Genomic DNA, 22,815 nt, shown 5'->3' on the forward strand with positions numbered 1-22,815 from the left:
AATCAGCTAATGACGATCTTCCTTTGTTCTGTAATGTTCATAATTTTCCCCCCAAATATGAAACTTAAAAGGCAGTCCGTTAAAATCCGATAGAAAAACTAAAGACGTTTATCATCATTAAAACTCAAGGGCTAGTATTGCCCAGTGTATATTTGACTGGTGCACCAGAGAGTGGAAATCCTATGCCACCTAATCTTCTAAGCAAATCTGAGCCCCTGCTTGAAGTCTTAATTTTAAATATTTCCTCATTGAAAAATTCTTTTTTTTTTTGGAATGTTTTCCCTGATTGTAAAAATAAAGTTATGTCTGCTTATTATAAGAACTCAAACATTACAAAAATAATATACAAAGTGAAAGTTCCCTGCAATTCTAATCCTTAGAAATAAACACTTCAAATGGTTTGATATGATGACATTTAAATTAATTAATTAATTAATTTTAATGTTTATTTTTGAGAGAGAGAGCGCATGAGTGGGGGAGGAACAGAGAGAGGAGACACAGAATCTGAAGCAGGCTCCAGGCTCTGAGCTGTCAGCACAGAGCCTGGTGCGGGGCTTGAACCCATGGACCGTGAGATCATGACCTGAGCCGAAGTCAGATGCTTAACCAATTGAGCCACCCAGGTGCCCCAAGACATATTTATTTTTAAAGTGTAGGCTGTGCTTTTTGACTCTTTAGGCCAAGTAGAAAGTCTTAGAGCCATTATGCCTTCTGATTTCTATTGCCAATAGAAGGTGACAGGCAGGAGAAGATACGTTCTCTTTCTAATCTTTATTTTAAAATGTGATTGCCCGCTAACTTACAGGCAGATTCTATTCTCACATTGATTTATTATTTAGTTGTTCAAGGAAACAGTCCTTGTTCTAACAATGGAATCTTGGATAATATCTTTTATGTAGTACTCTTCCCCCACGTTTCACCTGACTATCTAATCATGAGGAAGTCATCAATGTTTCACATTCAGATTGTGAGGCATTCTATAAATTCTATTAGACAGTTTACCTGGTGTATTAGGGTTCTCTAGAGAAACAGAACTGATAGATTACATATATGTACTATATATTATATAGATTATCATTATAAATATATAATATTTATTACATATATAATATGTATTATATATGTAATATGCTTATATATTATATATGTTTGTATTAAGAGATTATTATTTCATATATATAAAGAAATTTATTATAAAGTTATAAGGTATTGGCTCACATAATTATGAAGGCTGAGAGGTCCCACGATCTGTCATCTGCAAGTTGGAGACCCAGGAAAGCCACTGTGTAGTTGGAAGTTGTAAAACTGAGAGCCATGGTGTACATTCCCCTCTAAGTGTGAAGGCCTGGGAACCAGGAGTACCAAGGGCAGGAGATCAATGTCTCAGCTCAGCAGTCAGGTTGAGATTGGTTTCCACCTTCCTCTGCCTTCCTTGTTCTGTTGAGGCCCTCAAGGGACTGGATGATGCCCCCCCCCCCCCACCCCAAGAGGAAGGGCCATCTGCTTTACTCAGACCATGGATTCAGATGCTTACATTTTTCAGAAACACCCTCATGGACAACCCAGAAATAACGTTTAGCCAGACACGGGGGTATCCTGTTGCCAGGTCAAGTTGACACACAAAGTTAACCATCACACCTGGACTCTTCAGAATTGTTAGTCATGAAAGGAAGAAAAAGTCAAGGAAACAGTCCTGGATTATAGGAGTCTATAGAGACTTGTCAAAAAACAGGCATGTGTAATCCATGATTGGATCCAGGGTGTGGTGGGGGTAGGGAAGAATACTTAAAAAATTGGAACAGTTTCGGGGTGCCTGGGTGGCTCAGTTGGTTAAGTGGCCAACTTTGGCTCGGATCATGATCTCGCGGTCCGTGAGTTCGAGCCCCGCGTTGGGCTCTGTGCTGACAGCTCAGAGCCTGGAGCCTGCTTCAGATTCTGTGTCTCCCTCTCTCTGACCCTCCCCCATTCATGCTCTGTCTCTCTCTGTCTCAAAAATAAATAAACGTTAAAAGTTAAAAAAAAAAAATTGGAACAGTTTAGAAATTTGTACAGAGACTACATAGTAATATTAATTTCCTTGGGTGTGATAGTTTTTAATGTGTAAGTAGGGGAATGTCTTTGTTCTTGAGAGACACAGGTTAAAGTATTCAGGGTTATGCATTAATGACTCTGCAGCTTGCTTTTATATGGTTCAGAAAAAATAAACATGAAGGGAGTGAAAGAAATATGGCCAAATGTGAGCAATCGGTAAATATAGGTAAATAATATATGGGTTTTCATTTTACTAATATTTAAATTTTGCTTATAGGCTTAAAATTTAAGATACAAAAATAATTTCAGGTAATATTCTAAAGTTTGTTATGCCTCTCTCTTTTTTCCTTTATTCTTTTGGAATCTGGATAAATTAAAAGGAAGTTTGTCATGGAGCTATATACTTAAGATTTGTGCATTTTGCCTAAAAATATTATATCTCAATAAATAATTTAGCAAAAAACCTGGGCTGAGAACCATGCTGTCTTTTACAGAAGACTATATACTAATCTTTAACGAGAGATTTATCAACACTACTTTGTTTCATGTAGTGGTTCTTATGACTCCTAAGACATGGATGAAAGGAAAGAATCAGGAACTAGGATATAGATGTGAGCGGCAAATGCCAGAACCAGGAGGTAAAAAGACAGAAAAACTAACTCACATACATTGTTGAAGAAGATGGGGCAAAGAAATGGAATCGCAGCATATGATTCAGGGCTAGGTTTTATTACATATGGTAAAAGAGGTGTCATATTACACATAGGTTATATGTAATTATTATATTACAATTACATATAATACAATATCTCCAATTAGGTGCCTTGAGCAGAGATGGCTTTGTCTATTTGTTTCTCGCCTATGAGAGAGGTCTGAAGGTAGCTAGCCTACAGGTGATGTAGTACAAATAACAGGAAGCCATAATAGAACGTATATTTTCTAGCATTGTCCTAAGTACTTTATGTCTGTACTCTAAGAAGTAGGTAGTGGTTAGCCCCATTTCACAGGTGAAAAAAATAGAAAAACTTAGTAATTTGCCCAAAGTTGTAGTTAGAACATAACGGAATTAGGGTTTAAAGCCAGGCAGTTTGGCAATAGATTACCACTAATGTGGAGGTTTTATAGTCCCAGAGCACCAGATTGCTTTTGTCTTTCTGTTCTGCCATTTTTAAAAATGTTTATCTATTTTGAGAGAGAGAGAGAGAGAGAGAGAGAGAGAGAACGAGAACGCACATGCACACGTGAGGGAAGGGCAGAAAGAGAGGGAGAGAATCTCAAACAGGTCTGCACTGTCCGTGCAGAGCCTGACACTGGGCTGGAACTCCCAAACCGTGAGATCATGACCTGAGCCAAAATCAAGAGTTGGATGCTTAATTGACTGAGCCACTCAGGTGCCCCTCAGTTCTACCATTTCTTTTCTTTTTTTTTCATTTATTTTGATAGAGATAATAGAGAGCAAGTGGGGGAGGGGCAGAGAGCGAGGGAGACAGAATCCCAAACGGGCTCCGTGCTGATGTGGGGCTCAAACTCAGGAACCGTGAGATCATGACTGGAGCTGAAGTCAAGAGTCAGATGCTTAACTAGTTGAGCCACCCAGGTGCCCCATTTCTGCCATTTCTGATGAATATCTTCCATATTCAAGTTGCCTCATCGACCAAGATACCTGTCTGAGCACCAGCTACCACTTCAGCCTTCCAGGTAGGAGAAAGCAACAAAAAAGCTTTTCCTGCCTGTTTCCATTTAAAGGAGCTTTCCTAGAAACCTTTCTCAATAGCTTCCCCTTACATTTCAGGTTTCCCAAACTTAATAGCATGGTCACACCTAGATATAAAAAAGGTTGTGGACTGTAGTCTTTTAATTGGGTACTTTGTGAAGCTGAATACTACAAAGGTGCCATTTAATAAGAAGGAGGTGAAAAATCAATGGTTGGGTAGGGCCAGCATCTCTCCTAGTTTAAGAATTGAGGAGAGTCAGGCACCAGAACAGAAATTAATCATTTGATCATACTGTTTCTGGGATTTTGGAAATGCAAATGAGATAGCTAAGGAAGAAAAATTTAAATGTCCACATTCCTGTTCAAAGTATTGATTTTTGAGGACTATTGTTTATTTATTGTTTTAGAGTTTTGTTCTGGTTAATATTCTTTTTTTTATTTATTTTATTTTTTTTTTAAATTTTTTTAACGTTTTATTTATTTTTGAGACAGGGAGAGACAGAGCATGAACAGGGGAGGGTCAGACAGAGGGAGATGCAGAATCTGAAACAGGCTTCAGGCTCTGAGCTGTCAGCACAGAGCCCGATGCGGGGCTCGAACTCACGGACTGTGAGATCATGACCTGAGCCGAAGTCAGCCGCTTAACCAACTGAGCCACCCAGGCGCCCCACGTTCTGGTTAATATTCTGTGCAAAGCTGTATTTTTATGCTTTGTACATGGTGCAGTATTGTTTAAAACTGTGAACAATTGAAACACCTGACATAGTTGAGTGGCTACATTATGATGCATCCATGTTGTGAAATACTATGTAGCCATCTAACATTAAGCTTGTTACATGAATAGTTGGGAAAGCACCTACAAGTGAAAGTAAGACATAAAATTGGACTTAAAATATGTTTGCAATGGTGTAATAATATGTACAGAATATAGATTGGACTGAAATTCACTCAAATGAAACTAATTGTAATCTCTGAGGCGTGGGATTATGAGTGCCTTTTAAATACTTAAAAATATATTTTGTGATTTTCTTCTATAAGCATATGTCTTTCAAAATCAGAAATAAAAGATGAATTTTGTTTTTAAATGTTTTATGCAGAGATTTAGATAAAAATCCCTCATGCCTTGCATTTATCTCTGACCCAGGAGTCTCGTGGCTTTTGCCAGTATCTATGAAACAGTAACATGGCTAAGGTTAGCTTGTTAGGTTAAGCAAGTAGTTTGCAAGTAGGCTCAAATCAAGTCCCAGATCCAACATCTCTATGTTCTGAAAATATGAATTCAATTTCATACATTTTGCAAGTATACCTAACAGTTGGTCCCCATCTCCACTCCCATCATTAGTTTTTGGCCTCTTAAAGATGGTGAGTCTCAATGATACTATGTTTCATATATATTCTTTGTATCTTTAGAGTGAATCCTTCTTGCTTTTCTCAAAGCTCTTATCATTTATGTCTGTATATGTGTTTTAAGTGATGAAATGTGACATGTTTCAGGTCTACCCTGTATGGTTGTGCAGGTTGGTAACTACACAAACTTGTCTGGCAAAGGTAGTAATTTGAAGCTGAAATACATACCAAACCATGCACCCTAGTGTAGGGTTACCTCTACCTGAAAGAAGGAGCACTTTTTTCTCATTTGCATAAATTTACCATATCCCACTAAACCATGAGCCTACATAGGAATGCTGGGATGGAGGGTGTGTGTGTGTGTGTGTGTGTGTGTGTGTGTGTGTGTGTGTACACCTTTTCGACTTTCCATAAAGTTATTCTATGCACAAAGGTGCTGATGACCTGTGGTCTCTTGCGTATCTTTTCCCTCTGGGTGTCTGTTCTGCCCTCTGGGTATCTATTCAATTGTCCACCAGAAGCTGTGAGTTCAAGAACTAACTTGCTTCACATCAGCTTCTTGGATGTATAGACAATGTTTTGGGCTCTGCAGATTTTGAGGTCAAAGAATTCATGAGCCCTTCCTCACTGGAGTTGTGGAGTACTGGATCAGGGTTGGTGTAACAGGTGTAGTGGTTAAGTATGATTTACTCAGCCGGATCTTGTTATTTTTTGTTTTTCTTGGGAATATGGTCTGTTTATTAAACTTTTGGAAACCTGAATGCTTCAAGTTTTGACACATGTTGGCTAAAAACAGTAAGCTTCAGATGCCTATATTGAAGGTCATATAACAAAAACCAATATGGAAAGCCGTAGCAAGAAAATCCAGTGCCTTTGATTAACCAAAAATCTTTTTTTTCAAGTCCATGCAAGGTTAAGGTTTTCTTGAACTGAGAAAACCTCAAACTAGTTTTTTGAAGAATGGTAGACTTTACATGTCTCCTATACTGCTTGAAAAGATCTGTTTCTTACTTAATCTTCTGTTTCTGAATTTTTGCTCCTATGTTTCTTTTTCAGTCAAACCAGTGTTGTTCCTAATTAGAAATTTAAATTACATCTGCTGCAGTTTGTACACACCAGGGGATATATTTATGTAATACTTTTAGCCAGCCAAGATGTTTTTCATAACTTCAGCATAACATTTTCATAGGGCACTTATTGATGAGATGTTATAAAAATTGTGCAAGAATGGATACGAGAGAAGCAATTGTGTAGCTCAGGAGAGACCTTGCAAGAAAACCATTTCTTAAATATATTTTTCTTCTCTCTCTTTTTTTTGTATGGTGCAAGAACACATTTTCTCTTTGTCTTCTGCTCTTCTTTATATGTTCTCCTTCAGTATGTCTCCTGGATGTGTGCTGTTGGAAAGTGAAAATAATCTTACAAATTGCGAGATTTCATTAAATTTCAATGAGGTAATTAAGGAAACTCATTTTCAAAGATATACATTTACTTCAGTGGCTTGAATGTTGCTTAATCGGGAAATGCCCAGAATACTAAATATAGGTAGGTTGGGCTTGTCTGGATCAGCATCTTTGAGAGTCAGGCTGTTGAAAGGGAAGACATGCAGGTTAACACAGCAGAGGCCCTTGCTGTGGGTGGAAATTAATTGGCTGAAAACATGAATAAGTTATACTTGTTATTCATGTCAAGAAAAAGGGAGAAGGGACAGATATTTGTATCTACCAAGGCATTACTCTCTGCCACATGATAATAAAAAAACCTAAAAAGCAGATCCTTAGAAGTAGGCTCCTCTTTCCATAGCAAGTCAGAGGACTAGAAGCCCAAATACTTGCCATGCTTTCTTCTGAATATTATGTTTCAGATTTGTCAATTTCAGCCGAGAAAATGTTACTAAGAAGGTTACTAAGGAATTCTGTAACATGAAACATTTATTACTGGGACCTCTCCTTGAGCCTGGGGTTATGTTAAAAGGCTTTCAAGTTAAAAGGCTTTGAATTTAGGGTTGGATAATTCTTTCCCTCTTTTCATGGCCCCACACTGTAGGCTACACAAATTGCAATAGATTGACCGCAGTTCTATTCCTAAAACTAAAGATGCTACTGTGATGTTATCAGACTTGAACATATTCAGATTAGATATTGTGGAATAAGATCTTTTACCTATAGAATGATTTTTCTTTTCAGATCTTTAACGAAATTTAAATTTTGGGCATAAGGGAGGCCCGTGGGACTTGGAAAATTCTCTGTGAAGCTGCTCTTGGTAAAGCCCTAGCAAAGGAACCCTTCTTTGGCCATTTCAAGACCCTGTCTTTTAAACCTCAGCTGGCTATACTTCTCATTTCTTTCCCTCTGTGACTGTCCCCCACCTTGAATTTCTACTTAATGTCCTCTTACTTTGACACTTGTTTGGATATTCTTGTGGTTTGCTCCACAGGCTTCAGAAATTGTTCCTAACTAAAATATAAGCTCCATTAAAGTGGTTGGTCTGCTTTTTCATATCTCCCTTCATTCTTCATAAACCCCTTAATGTGAGTCCATAAATAGGTGCTCAGTAAAGTAGGTTACTTTGGAAGTCTACCAAGAGGCTGGAAATGAGTGACGATCATATCTTCTACTCTCTGTGTCAAGCTGAAGGGTTAGCGGCAAACACCCAACCAATCTAAAACAAAAGTCCTGCATTTGAGTCTGAGTACCAATGCTTAATTAACCTTGTGACCTTTGGTGTGTATCTGTATCTATATCTTTATCAATGATTTAATCCCTGAATTCCCATCAGTCTAAATGTTCAAATATAACTTGATTGATCTACAGCAGTGGTTCTCATAGTGTGGTCCCTAGATCAAGAACATCAACATTGGGGCACCTGGGTGGCTCAGTCGGTTAAGCGTCCGACTTCGGCCCAGGTCATGATCTCGTGGTCCGTGAGTTCGAGCCCCGCGTCCGGCTCTGTGCTGACAGCTCAGAGCCTGGAACCTGCTTCAGATTCTGTGTCTCCCTCTCTCTGTGACCCTCCCCCATTCGTGCTCTGTCTCTCTCTGTCTCAAAAATAAATAGATGTTAAAAAAAAAAAAAGCACATCAACATTACCTGGGAACTTTAAAAATGCCAGTTCTCACCCCTCGCCCCTGCCCCCAGACCTACTGAATCAGGAACTCTGCACTTTAACTGACCCTCCAGGTGATTCCGATGCGTGCTAAAGTTTGAGAACTGCTGATCAGTGTAGAGTCAAATCCCTGGGATGGTGAGAAGCTCTGTGCCACGATGTTGAGTAGGGTCAAATCCCTGGGATGGCGAGAAGCTCTGTGCCACGATGTTGCTAGACTTGAAGGATTGTGCAATCATGTCACGGCGAGCATTTAAATCCAGTACCTTGCGTTTCATCTTTAAGTACAATGGCTCACCATTGCATCATATTCAAGTGTGCAGCCATTACCCACAGAATTGCAGCTCCCAAGCTCCTATGAATTGAGGAGTGAAAAATCTTTCTTAGGGTGAACAAAGAATATGCAATGGACAAGGGATTAATTTTCAGTAGCAGCCTCCTCATTTTGTATTCATAACGTTGTATGCATGTGAGGCTACAAATGCAATGTCTGCTGATATATGTTAGGTAATTGGGCATCTTGCAGCCCCATTTGCATGCAAAGGTGATTGTACACTTCCCATTTACAAGTCTAAAATTAAAGCCCAGTTTGAAGCAGGCTGAAGTCTCACTGCTAGGAAAATAACAAGATAAGGAAGAAATGACTTCTGTTAATCAGCACTTTTGGCCTCTACTGTTCAATCTTTGCTAATTTGTCCTTTGAAATTGTACATTCTGTGTTGAAGAGAGAGAATTCTAAGAGTATCTGGGGTTTTTTAAAAAAAAAAAACCTTCACTTACAAGCTGATTATTCATAGCATTCCCCTTAAAATTGTACCCACACATAATGCTGCAGTCTGTTGCTCTGTGAGGTATTGGTGCTCTTGTGGGGCCACATCCATCATCTCAAAGAAGAGCCTCTCTCCCCCTGCCAAACAGATTTACAGACTGGGTCTGTGGCATCATTTCATTTCAGTTCAGCCCACAGTCATCAAGCAGGTACCCTGTGCCAGGCATTGTGCCAGAGGCTGGGTGTGTACAGATCAGTCCAGTTCCAGCCCTCAAAAGCTCACAGTATTTTAACAACCTCCTGGAATCTCAGTGTTGTGTATATTTGGTTAAATGCCATCTTCCCAGATCCGCACCCCATGAATTAAAATGCTTCAAGGATGCTGCTCTGAGCTCCTGGTTCTGTTCTATCTGTGTCCCCAGGGGAATAGGAGACCTAGTAGATCCATGCCTAGGAGAGTCAAAGCCTGGAAGCACAAGATGTGGCCACGTGGCCACTCAGATGGGTCATGAAGACAAGGTGGCTGCGTTGCAAGTGGCATGTATTTCCAGTTTGTAGGAACAAAGAATGCATGAATGTTTTCTGTACTCCCAATGTGGGTCATGATGGAAGAGAATGCCCGGCCAAAGCCATCTCAAAGGGACTTGCCCCTGAGTGCCACCTGGAGGAACGGTGGATCCCTACAAAGACAGTTTACTAGAGCGAACTGTGAAGCAGTCCCTTGTCGGTCTTGATCAGTTGCTTTATATTTCCATATTTGGCCATGTGTACTTGTTTTACTTGACAACTAGATTGTCACCTCCCAGAGAACAGAGCTGGGTCTTAAGAAGATTATCTTCCACAGTACCTATTTGATGGTGATGATCATAAATACAGTATATTAGCAGCAAGAATGTCTGGAAGTTATATGTATTAGTTTCTCATGATAATCAATTTTTTTCCTCTTTATTCCAGCACAGGCGCATATACCTTGATAACACCAAATGAAAACCGAAGAAATCAGATACAAAGGAGTATGTATATTCATTCATTTAACATTCAGAATGCTTCTCATCTTATAGAGTAGGATTGATTTACTTTGGTTTATAGTTTTATTTTCTGATACGTATAGACTCACCAAATCTTACAGAGTTCTTTCTTTTTTTAACTTTAGCAGCTTTAATTATAGCTTTTAAAATTATTCTATTGTTAATCCTTCTAAATTAGTTTCTCTATGTAGATAGCAGAACTCATAGCACAATGGCAAATCTCAGATTTCTGTTGGACTTAAACAATTTCACATCTACTGCCAATAAATTATCTAGTTCCCATGAAATTGGGTTGACTGCAGATATTTTTACAGGACTATGAATACTTGCAGAGCAGATGAATTATATATGAAACAGATCATGACATAATTTGTCCCTTTCTTGATCTGTCCTGTCCCATCCCTTCTTAATGGAATTTTTCTTTAACCTCTGTGCTCCCATAATTTTGTAAGTATCAGAGTCTGCCCTCAGCTGTTTTTATTTGAGAGCGTCCATTTCCTTGTTCTAGATTACAACCTCTTTGAGGGCAGGGACTACACTTTACTCATTTTTGTTCTCCTTGTACCTAGTGGGTACATAGCCTATTTGAAGTTGTACCGTAAAATAAATGCTGCCATTTAAATTACAGCATTATAACTTAGAGGTAGATGGAGAACTCAAGTTCAACCAGTTCACAAAGAAGTTATGAGGCCTGTTCAATTCAAGCTGTGGGGCTAGCACTGACATTCTGTGCTCTCGTGTATTAGATCTTTTTTTTTTTAATTTAAAATAATTTTTTTTAATGTTTGTTTATTTTTGAGAGAGAGAGAGAGAGAGTGTGTGTGTGTGTGTGAGTAGGGTAGGGACAGAAAGAGAAGGAGACACAGAATCTAAAGCAGGATCCAGGCTCTGAGCAGTCAGCACAAGAGGCCAACACGGGGAACAAACCCACAGGCCGTGAGATCGTGACCTGAGCCGAAGTCAGACGCTTAACCGACTGAGCCATCCAGGTGTCCCTCTCCTTTATTAGATCTTGATAGGAAATTTAATATTGTGACTAAGAATGGACATACAGGCACAACAGGGAAGCAGGTGTCTAAATTAGAGACTTGACTCTCCACCAGACATGTTGCACCCTGGGTGGTACACCTGCATCAATGCAGAGTATGACGTTCACAGCTATGCAGACAGAGACTGTGGGTATTGCCAGCAACTGAACCAGCGACCCAACTGAGTCCCAAAGGTTCTCGCATTTTACGAGCTTGTGATTTAAATACTTTCCAGGAATTTATGCCTTAGTGTGGTCTGGATTTGGGGTATGTTTCAGAAGGTTTCCCCCCCCTAATTAAAAATACTACATATGGACGTTTGAAACAATGGGGTCTAAGGTGGGGGAGATCTGGATGCGCACTGAAGAACAGAATTAGTATCTCGGGCGCCCCCTGCTGTCATGCAGAGTGTGTATTTGGGCAGTGAGCACTGCTCCACCTAGAGGAGGCTTTCCTGGCTGGTGGTATGGAGTGCAAGGGGCTGGAGCCCTCACCCCTAGTTGCGGTAAGCTTGGGGGACGTTCGAAACACAGTGCTGTGGGCATCAGAATTCTCTGGGGCTTTGCTTACTGTGTGCAAAGAGTTCTTACTGACATACGAATATTCTAGTTTTATACACACTCTCTATAGAAAATTCAAAAAGCTAATTGGATCTAGGGTTTTAAGAATGCCAGAATGAGAGGAAAAACAAAACTCCTTTATTTTAGTAAGAGGTCAGGATTTTCCAGATTTGGACTTTCAGTTCATACTCTTGGAGAGAGAGAGAGAGAGCCTCAGGGGTGGGCGCAGCCTCGCCCCAAAGGGTGCCTTCCTTTCCTGGCTATTTTGTGCACTCATGCTTGCATGGAGTTAATTGCCCTCTGATGCTTGTTTCTTGTGCTATCAACGGAACTGTTTTCTTTTCACATTCTAATAATTGATGATTTGACATTTCTCACCTGGCTTAGTTGCTGAGAAAGAGCTGGAAAATCTTGAGAAGTGGAAAGAACAACAGCGAGCGAAGCCTGTTACCCTGGTCCCAAGGCGCTTAGGTAAGCCAGTAAACCAGGTGCCTGGATCTGGGGAGACAGGGCCACCCAGGGATCCTGTTAGCACCTTGCCTGCATCTGTCTTTGAAAGTGCGTTATTGGTTTGGGGGTCATTGTGCTGCTTGGAATACAATGCATTTAAACTTGAAACTCTTAGGTATGCAGGTATGTTGTTTTGGATCTTCTGCGAGAAGCAAATGTATGATGCCCCAGTTATGTGGGAATAAAGTGATGGCTTAATTGCTGAATAATTTAGAGTCTCTTAGAGGATCACTTCTGAAGAAAGTACCTGGGAAGCTGCATATGCCTTTTCATAGCACTAGACAGGACGGGAGTAAAAGCTATCACAAGCATATTAATCCTGGCAGTATTGAATGCTAATGGGAAAAAAAAAAAACAGATGGAGATTCAATTCTAAAATGAAGATGAGAGTGAGCTGGGGACACGGTGGTGGGTATAAAGAGAACTTCACCTGTGTTTTCATTCTACAGATAGAGACCTTTGGGCCCCCAGAGCACATGCCAGTGTGATGAATTGTGTGGGCTGCCTGTGCCTGGTGTTTGAATCATTCAACAGGGATGCCACCTAATGGGAATCATTCACATCCTTTCTACGCTTTTCCTTTCTCCAGCAGCAGCTGGGAACTGAAAAGACTGGATACACGGTTCCCACAGATTTCGTTAACAACAAATGCATTAGAGTCAGGGGCTACTTACTGTCACAATAGTTTTAGGAAAGTATTTTTTCCAGGACAAAGGTAAAAATAAGCTAATTCGGAAATGATTTAATGGGTGAACGTAATGGTATTATCACTATCATTCCATTGTATTTCATGAGCGCCTAGGAGGTAAAAAAGAAAATCCTAGAATATATGAAACTTTGAGATGAGTTTGGAACAAAGCCTTCACATTCTTAGACATCTGACTTTCATTATTTCTTTTTTTAAATGTTTTTATTTATTTTTGAGCGAGAGACAGAGCGAGCACATGCATGAGACCGTGAGTGGGGGAGGGGCGGGGGGGGCAGAGGATCTGAAGCAGGCATTGTGCTAATAGCAGCAAGCCCCACGTGGGGCTTGAACTCACAAACTGTGAGATCGTGACCTGAGCTGAAGTCTGGATCTCAACTGAGCCACCTAAGAGCCCCTTTCTTTATTTGTTTTAACTCTCCACTCCTCCCCTATTCATCTACCCTTTAAAATATTGGAATAGTTCCAGGAGATACTGACAGTGGCTGTAACATTAGATAATAGCTTCCATATTCCTCACTGTTTCTTTCCCTTTCCCCAGTTTCCCACAACAGAGACCGAAGGGCCACAACCAACTAGGCCTTATATATCTCTGGGGACTCAGAATAAATGTCTCTGTGGTGTGTTTATCAGTTCAATTACAAAAACTACAGTGAATGCAAATTGTTTTAATGCATCTTCTGTGCGAATGAATCTTTCAGAGAACTGACACTTTTAGTGACCAAAGCACCAGAGAATCATTTCAAAGGAATCTTTATAATACACATACCAAGCTTGCATAAACACCAAGAAATCCCTAAACGGCAATTCTTAGATGATTGGCAAGCTGCAAGGATTTCTGTCCCCGAATTATTTTAGGTTTAAGAGAGAATAGGCAAATAATGTCACTTCCATATTTTTCTCTTGAGTACCTCAAGAAAGAAAACTAAGGGGTATGGATTGACAGTCACTAACTAAAATATTAGTAGTTTTAAAAACCTGGTTATAAAGACTATGTAATTTTCTGGTGGCAAGACCTCTGAGGATATCCTACACTATGCTACTAAAGAATGAGGCAGTAGGGTCAGGAGAAGACAAGACAAGCAAAGCAAAGCATCATCAGCCTGAGTAGGCTAAGGAATGGCCATCCTCAAGTAGGAGGAATGTTCTAGAGTATTTTTTATTTTAACATTTTATTTATTTTTGAGACAGGGAGAGACAGAGCATGAACAGGGGAGGGTCAGAGAGAGGGAGACACAGAATCCAAAACAGGCTCCAGGCTCTGAGCTGTCAGCACACAGCCCGACGTGGGGCTCGAACCCACGGACTGAGAGATCATGACCTGAGCCGAAGTCAGCCGCTTAACCGACTGAGCCACCCAGGTGCCCCTGTTCTAGAGTATTTAAGACCGGCACTATTTAGCATGTACCATCAGGTGTAAATTCAGTCTAAGTGAAGACGTGACTACCCACATGACTGAAAACCTTTGTAGGATTCTCCTCTTCTTTTAGGCATATGGTACCATGCTCTGTCCAGAGCATGTTTCTCTTTTAAGAAATTCCCATCCTCTAATGTCTTGTTAAGAAAACTGTTTATATCCTCATTTCCAGGGGCACGAAAATGTTAAAGAAACTCATGGCGTAGACTTATCATGTATTAATTAGTCTCTGATGGCTGACATTTCAGCTTAATATTCATGTTTCACCTTTGTGACTTTTTTCCCTGTAGGTGGAAGCCAATCAGAAGCTGAAGTCAGACAGAAACAACAACTCCAACTGATGCAATCGAAATACCAACAAAAGGTCAGAATCCATCTCTTTTAGTTCAGTTTTGGCAAGGAATTTGAGTACTGGCACTTTCAGTCGCCATGAAATAATACATTTACCAAAAGCATAAAACCTTGAAACCGATTACAAAAGGAAACTCTCAAAATCAAAGAAGTCAGGAAGTAAGAAATGAAGAGACGACTCTCTAGACTTCTTATCCAAGTCGTACATCAGTCAGCAGGACCCTTCACAAAGGGATTTATTTTTTATAGTTCAACCCCTGCCACGTTTTGAAGGTTTTGCACCAAGAACATGGGTTTGCACAAAAGTAGTACAGAAAAGATTGAAGATGCCAGTGACTTTTTAAAAATAATGAGGCATATGAGTTTTATAATAAGGAAATATCATCTGCTGTCTCTCCTCCCCAACCTGAGTGGGTGGGGTGGGAGGACAGAGAGACAGAGACCAAGGAAGAACCATGAGAGAAATGTCACGGACAGGAGATGCAGCCTGACAATTCTCTGTGATCTTAGTAGTGGGAAATGCCAGCCTATCATCATGGCGAGGTAGAACACAAACAATACTGTAATTTGTCTCTCATCATAATTTCGTGTTCCAGAGGTTCAGACTGAAAAATAGTAACTGTTTTTTGTCCTCTGTAATTTCAATACAATTTAGCTAAAGAGAGAAGAATCTGTAAGAATCAAGAAGCAAGTGGAAGAGGCCAGAATACAACAGATGAAGGCAGTTCAGAGACAGAAGGTAAGATAGTGGAACGGATGGTGAGCTACCACTGACCGAAGGCTCCCTGTGTGTGCCAGGCTGTCTTCTGCACACCGCCCGTATGCAAATTCGTTCAATTCTCGAAACAGCCTTACGAGTATAGATTATTCTTATTACTTGCATTTACAAATGAGGAAACCGACACAGAGAGGGTAGGTAACTTGCCCAAGGGTTCACGGCCAGTAGATAGGAGAAGTAGGATTCAAATACAGGCAGACTGGCCTCAGCGCTAGGTTTTTGTTTTGTTTTGTTTTGTTTTTCCTGTGTTTGTTTAGTTCTTTTGAGAGAGAAGGAGAGTGGGAGACAGAGGGAGAGGGAGATGGTGAATCCCAAGCAGGCTCTGTGCTCTCGGTGCAGAGCCCGACGCACAAGCACAGCTCAAACGCAGGGAACTGTGACATCGTGACTTGAGCCGAAATCACGAGTTGGATGCTTAACCGACTGAGCCGCCCAGGTGCCCCTCAGAGCTGGAGTTCTTAGTGACCACACAATCTCACCTCCCAGGCAAGTGATCAAGTAGTGGCTGTGTATTTGACCAGAAGGCAAAGCGGTTAGTAACACCAGCAATTCATGGTGCACTGCCTTTTCCAGGGTGAGTGTTAGATAGGTGAACATGCCTCTCTTACCGGTGCAGGAAAAAGTGTTTTTTTGCATTTGCATTTGCATTTGCATTTGCATTTGCATTTCAGTATTAGTGACGTGATAAAGCTCACAGTGATGTGTTTAGTTTTGATAACTCTTTCCAGAGCTTGGCAAAAAATATCTCTTAAAACATGCTTTTCTGCTACAGAAGAAGGAAGAATGTAGTGTTGTTCTACCCCCACCCTTCTTCCTCCTCCCATTCCCACAAGGTCCTAAGCTGTAGTAGGTTTTAAGTATTGGAGGTATGGGGGCGAGGGGTTGGCTCATGATACTGACCACCAAGTTTGGCACCTGCTGCAAATATAAGTCATGGAAACACACTTCCTATTCTTGCTGTCCTCCTGCCTGTCTGTCTGTGTAGCTCTTTCTCCCTCCCTCCTTCCCTTTCGTTTTTTCTTTTAAAGATTGAGTGTTGGTCAAAATTTAAGCCTGGTTACCAAGCAATGGATATTTTTACCAGTCACAGTTAATGAAGCCGAAAGGTGATGGCCTGTAAAACACATGAGAGTGTATGAGCCTTACCTGCTGTTTACCTGGCTGGTGAGCAGACTGTCTTTCTTTATAAGGTGTCTTGTTATGTTGTATGATCTCGGGCAGCTCTCTGCCATGCCTCTACACTAAGCCCCACCTCCTCTTCTTCCCTCACGGCTCCGGGAACATCTGTCAAGTGCAGAGATGTGGGCTCTAGGGTAGAGAGAAGACTGGACGTCTGCATGCGGAACTGTAATGAGATGCTGGAGGTGTAAGACAAAAGAATATAGGAAGTTTGCTCACAAAATTTGATCTGGCAGAGTCTGTTTCCAATTGATCAGCTATTACACCTTCACTGAAAAGATTTATGTGACACTAATTTGTTTTTAATCTCTAAAAACATGATTTCGTCTTTCTACCTCTCTGTTCCCCATGCTTTTTCATCCAACCGCCCCCTCCCAATTTTTCTTCAAAGGGAAGTTCACACTTTGGTCTTGTGATTGTAGAGGAGACGGCCCCTTTACATAGTCCTTCTGCATTTCAGTTGGAACTAAGAAAATCGTCAGATCATCACCAGGAATTGAATTAAGAGTCTTGTAGATCCTGAAGAACTACTGTGTTGCAACTTCTTATTCTAAAAGCCATTTACTAGTTGTCATTTAATACCCATACTTAGCTGACTTGTGGGTTATTTATAGCTCATTTCTTCATGGGATCAAATAATGTATACTATTCAGAAATGTTAGTGGCCGAAATGGTCTTCATTTTTTTTAAGCTTGTTTATTTATTTATTTTGAGGGGGGGCGTGGGGGAGAGAAAGGGGGCAGAGAGAGGAGAGACAGAATCCTAAGCAGGCTCCACACTGTCAGCACAGAGCCCAACCAGGGGCCTGAACTCAGGAGCTGGGAATTCATGACCTGAGCTGAGATCAAGAGTTAGATAGATGCCTGGGTGGCTCAGTTGGTTAAGTGTCAGACTTTGGCTCAGGTCATGATGAGTTCAAGCCCAGCATTAGGCTCTCTGCTGTCAGACTTATGTCCCCAACTCTTGCTCTGCCCCTCCCCTGCTGGTTCTCTCTCTCTCTCTCTCTCTCTCTCTCTCTCAAAATACGTAAATAAACTTAAAAAAAGAATCAGAGTCTTAACCAACTGAGCCACCCAAGTGCCCCTGAAATGGTCTTATTTAACATTGAGTAAAAGCAGCATTTTCCTCTTTCCAAGTTGTACTATAACACTAGGTGTATAACAATCATTAACTACAGAAATCTTAATTGGATTTGCTTTTCTAATGTGATAATTGTAATGATTATTGGTATAATTTTGTCCAAAAGTGAGAGATGGGGAGAGAAAGTTGATATGTTGATCCTTCCCATTCAAAAGATGTTCCTTGAACCAGCCCCATGGGCATCACTTGTTAGAAATGCAGAATCTTGAGATCCCCAAGCCTTTGAACCAGAACCTGCATTTTAATAAGCTTCCCAGTTTATTCTTGTGCATATAAAATCGAGGAGCATTAATGTAATCTACATAACAAGATAAGGAGCAGCCTCCCCTGGTCCTTCTACAGACCTGATTTCTTTGGTTAATTGCCCTGCGCTGCCACCGTGACCTAGCTGTTCTTATTGTACATAAATCTGTGGCTTTTCATAGTAAATGTGAGCCTATTTAGTAGCGTGTGTCAGATAAAAGAAAAATGGACATTAGCCATCTAGAAATGGCATACTTCACATTGCCAGTGTGAAAATGGCCAAGGGAAGCAATAATGGCTGTGCTTATAGAGCATTTATTCTTTAAAATGCACGGCAAACACACATATGGACACCAGCCTGCAAAATACCGCCCTCCTCCCCAGGCGAATGGCTACTGTCCAGGAACTCCGAGTCAAGTAGAAGCTGAGCAGCCTGTTGCCACCTGAGAACCCCTAGCTTGGCCTCTTGTCTTAACCCTGTTGCCCTTCAGTTTTCCCCTCTCCCAAGAGGGGTCACCTCCCCCCCAACCCTGGGCCTCTAATTGCTTACCACCTGTGTGTGAGTGAGGGTCAAGTAGACTATTCTCTGCTAGCACATGGGGGTGTTCTTTGATCTTTAATAAGCAGAAGGTTGTGAAAGGCAGCCAGCCCTTTAGTATCCGATCTTGTCAATGGGTTCAGGAAGAGTTAGCCCTATAGGTGAAGGGGAAATTTGGAAAGGGCACTAGGATACGTTAGTCAAACTTTTATTCCCAGTCCTAGACTAGGTTGATGTTATGTATTCTTCCCCTGGTGTACGAGAGCCTCCTCAAATCCACCTGTGAGAGTGGATTGTTACGTTTCCAGGATTTTTGTAAACTAGTTGACTTCACTGTGGTAGCTTGAAACCCTCCCTGTTGGGAGTATTTTCACCAGGGAAATCAGTAAACGCTACAAATCAACTTTCCCCTCCTCCTCTTTGCTAGAGGAGGTTGCTGAGTTTATCAGTATACCCCTGCTTGGCCCTAAGCTAGAGAGGGCCTCGCTCACCTCCCCCCACCACACACATTCCAAAGCCAAGTGCCTGGGGGCTAAGGAGGGCAATAGTTTCATGAAGTATCTGGCATATTATATGTCTGATACTTATTGACTTAAAACTAGATTATAGCCCATGTGGTAGGCAGAGTAATGACCCCTCCCCTGCCCCTCCGTTCTAATCCCTGGAACCTAGGACTGTGTTACGTTACGTGGCAGAGTGGAGGGATTACATTTGCAGGTGGAATTAAGGTTGCTAATCAACTTACCTTCAGGTGGAGCTCTGCACTCTCCAGGTGGGTCCAGTGTAATCACAAGGGTCCTTAACTTGGAAGAGGGGGGCAGGAGATTGAGAGCGTGAAGAGATGTTAGCAGGGGGAGATTTGGCCTGCCGCTGCTGGCTTTGAAATAGAGGGAAGGGACCACGAGCCAAGGAATGTAGATGACCTCAAGAAGCTAGAAGAGGCAAGGACAGAGATGGTCCCCTGGAGCCTCCAGAAGGAAAGCAGTCCCGCTGACGCCTTGATTTTAACCCAGTGAGACCATCTTGGACTTCTGACCTCCAGAGCTGTAAGATTATTAGTAAACTCGTGTTTTTTGAAGCCACTAAGTTTTGGCAAATGCGGCTTCATAATGATGTTTTCATTTCTCTTCCTGGAATTCCATGAAACAGAGAGAATACCTCGAAAATTAGAACGTCAGAGTGAAAGGAAGTCGTTACATAAAAGCAGTGTACGAGTACTTTGTATATACGACTACACATACAGGGGTATAAGTACTTTCTTTGCCACTGGATCCTGCAACATAAGTAGACAGATTTTCATAATCCTCCCAGAAGGCCTTTTACGTACAATTCTGCACTGTGGGAGCAGACCTCCACTGCGGTTTCCCCCCATAATCCTATTGATGAATTAGGTAATACTTCGATTCCCCCCCCCCCCCCCCCCCCCCCCCAAACTTGCAAAATGAAAACCTTCCGGTTCCGTGTTAAAGAACCTCCCTACCTCCCGGATTACTCTGATTCTGCCTTTGTTCTACTTCTGTTTGAGATAATATTACACAGTGGCATCTAGTTTGTAAATACTTTCACTTAATACACAGAACCTCCTGGGGTCTCATAACGTCAGAAAGGGCAGAGGCCAGCCCGAGATCTGAGTGGCACCTGATGACTCTCCTTGTTTTTTTTCCGCTAAACCAAAAGTCATAAAGCTGATAGTTATTTGGAGCACCGGGAGTCACTGGGTTTTATGCCGGCCCTGAGAAGCCTTGTTAGTTAATTTTCATGCCGTAGACTGAAGTAGGAACCAACGAGTAGAAAATAAGTAGATGCAGAGATGCATACTTATACATATTTTTAAGGAATCATGTGTCACTATTTCTAGCAAGCGTGTAATAGCAAGGGCTAACAGTTTAAGACAGATTGCAGGGTAAAGCCACACTGAGGAACCACTTTCAATATTGTCTTTATAAATTAGGAAAAATGTCCATTTCTGACATCTCAAGGAACACTAGTGTTTCCCAGAAATATGGTTCCTATGTTTTACATTTCATGGTGGATGAATTAGTGTGGGCAGTTAGTGCCTATTGTTAAAATCTAGTAGGATCCCGTTAATCCCCTAACGTTGGGATGTATGTCTTTGAAATATAGAGGTACTACTAAGAAGGTAGGCTGTTATCTTCTCTATGCCTCACTTCCCTTATCTGCAAAATGGGTACAGTAATAATACAATGGACCGGAAGGCTTAGAAGATACAGTATGTGCAAAGCCCTTAGTACAACGCCTAGTACGTAGTAATCACCGACTAGGGGTTCCTTAACCTAATTCGTTGTAAAGGAAAAGAAGTGCTTTAACACTATCTCATTTGAGTCTGTTGTATCAAGCTGTTTTGTGGAAGGCCAAGAATTATTCTTGTGTTACATATGAATTGGTTCCATTTTTTCATTTTTACTAAACCTACACGAACGAGGTTGCTGGCGAGAAACAAACACACATGACGTGTGTGTGTGTGTGTGTGTGTGTGTTGTAATTTTGCCCCACCAGATTTGTGGGCTTCCCGCTCAGCTGGGTCTCTAACAATACCTACTCTGCATTCCTGGCCCACCCCTAAGTACCAAGATCTTCCTCTCCTCATGTTCTTCTTACTGTCTTCTTTCATTTTCAGCTCACGATCTCCTCTCTCACTTGCTAGGCAAAAAAGTCCATCAGGCATAAGCACCTTTATCTTCCTGTTTCCTTTACTCTTCCTTCGCTGTTTTTACTCCTATCCCATCTCAGGAGAAATAAGAAAGTGTTTTCTTCATTGCTACGATAGATGCTTCCACCTGTGTTTGTTTTCTCCTCTTTCATCTCCTCAGGAACCTTGCTGCCCCATCGGTTAAGCCTCCTTTTGTCCTGTTTTGTCCCTGTCCCAACCCCACTCCCTCAATCTCTTGGTGTAAAATCCTGCTCAAATCTCTTCTTTTAAAAACAAAGGATCTCTCCCTGTTCTGGTTTCCTTTCAACTCCTCTGTGCCACGCATCGTGGTTCAGCTGCTTGAAGGCCTTTCTACCACATTTGGTTCCCAAGTGCCAGTCTGTGAACTGACTTCTAGCAATCACCTGAACCAAAGAAGCTCTTGTTTAAAAAAAAAATGTCCCTTAGGTGATGCTGAGCGTAGCTGGCCTAGGAACCTGCTGTCTTTGTGTTCTCCCCTCTAATTGTCCCTTGGTGGACTGAGTTTGACTTCTGTCTCTAGTACTCCACGGTACTGATCTAGCTAAGAACACCAGAGGTGCTCTTAATTGAAAAAACCACCACCACCAACAACAATGGAGACTCTTTAATTCCTACCTTACTTAAACTCTTCGTCATATCATAACTGTTAAGTACTCTGTCCTTCGAATTCCACCCCTCTGGATTTCCAGATCTGTTTCCCTCATGTTTTTCTGCTACTGATGTTCTATCCAGGTGCCACCTGTGGGGTCGTCTCTCATCCCTGTGCCTGTGCCACCATAGTCTTAGGTAAAAGTCCTCACTTTTACACATTTAAGGATTAGTTATTGCTTGTGCTGGCGATTTTTGAAATCTGTATCTCTAGCCCATATTCCTGACTCCCAGAACCATGTATTATACCGTATGCTCGATAGTTCTTTCCAGATGTTCCCCAAGTAGAGCTCAAATCCAGTAAGTTCAAAATGAAACTTCTGTTCATTCTGATGCTCTTAATGGCCACCCTGTACTATTCCCCCTTGCCTCACCCATTCTCTATGGATGTAGTCCACCTCCTCTTATTTTCCCCCTGTCCTATTATATCCGGCCCCTGAATGTTTCTGGAATTTGCCCGTCCTTCTCTGTCCCTGTTGCCTTAGTTTGGGACTCCTAATTTATGGGCCGATTACCGTGAGAACCGCTCCATTGGTTTTTATGTTTGTGGTGCTTTCTGCAGCTCACTTGTCTACACTGCTTCCAGAGTGAGCTGCTTACTGTCCTGCTTAAAATAACATAATGGCTCATCATTGCCTTTACTGAAGCCCAAACTCCTTCACTTGGCATATAAATTCTTTTGTAACCACCCCTTCCCTTTTCCTCAACCTTATCATCCACCGTGTCACTACGAACACCTTTTAATTTATCCATGAGCTGCTCCAGGCTTCCTTAAATTGGCTAATTCTCTCATGCCTTTGTGTATTGAAAAAATTGTAAGTTATGGGAATATCCCTTCCCTCTCCGGGGCCACCACTAGCCCATCATTGCCTTTGTGCAAATTACAAGCAGATTCTTCATCCAGGTGGTCAGTTCTGTGGGTGCTCAGGTTGGTGATTGATAGTACTTTTGTGGAACATAGAAAAAGATACTTGTGCTGCGCTGAAGCACCCTGTGCTGGGATCTAGGGTTTGGTGAGCTGAATGCCAGCC

At 41.5% G+C, this 22,815-nt stretch overlaps 1 protein-coding gene across 1 annotated transcript in view; it reads left to right on the forward strand.

Annotated features, from left to right (window-relative positions):
* The window catches only part of EPSTI1 (epithelial stromal interaction 1), a 97,925-nt gene that overhangs the window by 7,327 nt on the left and 67,783 nt on the right, over positions 1 to 22,815 (forward strand). Inside the window, exons 2-5 of the mRNA XM_049647454.1 lie at positions 9,921 to 9,979; positions 11,970 to 12,053; positions 14,506 to 14,579; positions 15,222 to 15,305. Coding sequence (XP_049503411.1) covers positions 14,556 to 14,579; positions 15,222 to 15,305 — 108 coding nt within the window. The 5' untranslated portion in view covers positions 9,921 to 9,979; positions 11,970 to 12,053; positions 14,506 to 14,555. The remainder of the gene's footprint in view (positions 1 to 9,920; positions 9,980 to 11,969; positions 12,054 to 14,505; positions 14,580 to 15,221; positions 15,306 to 22,815) is intronic.

Source organism: Panthera uncia (assembly GCF_023721935.1).
Source record: "Panthera uncia isolate 11264 chromosome A1 unlocalized genomic scaffold, Puncia_PCG_1.0 HiC_scaffold_16, whole genome shotgun sequence".
Classification (NCBI taxonomy): domain Eukaryota; kingdom Metazoa; phylum Chordata; class Mammalia; order Carnivora; family Felidae; genus Panthera; species Panthera uncia.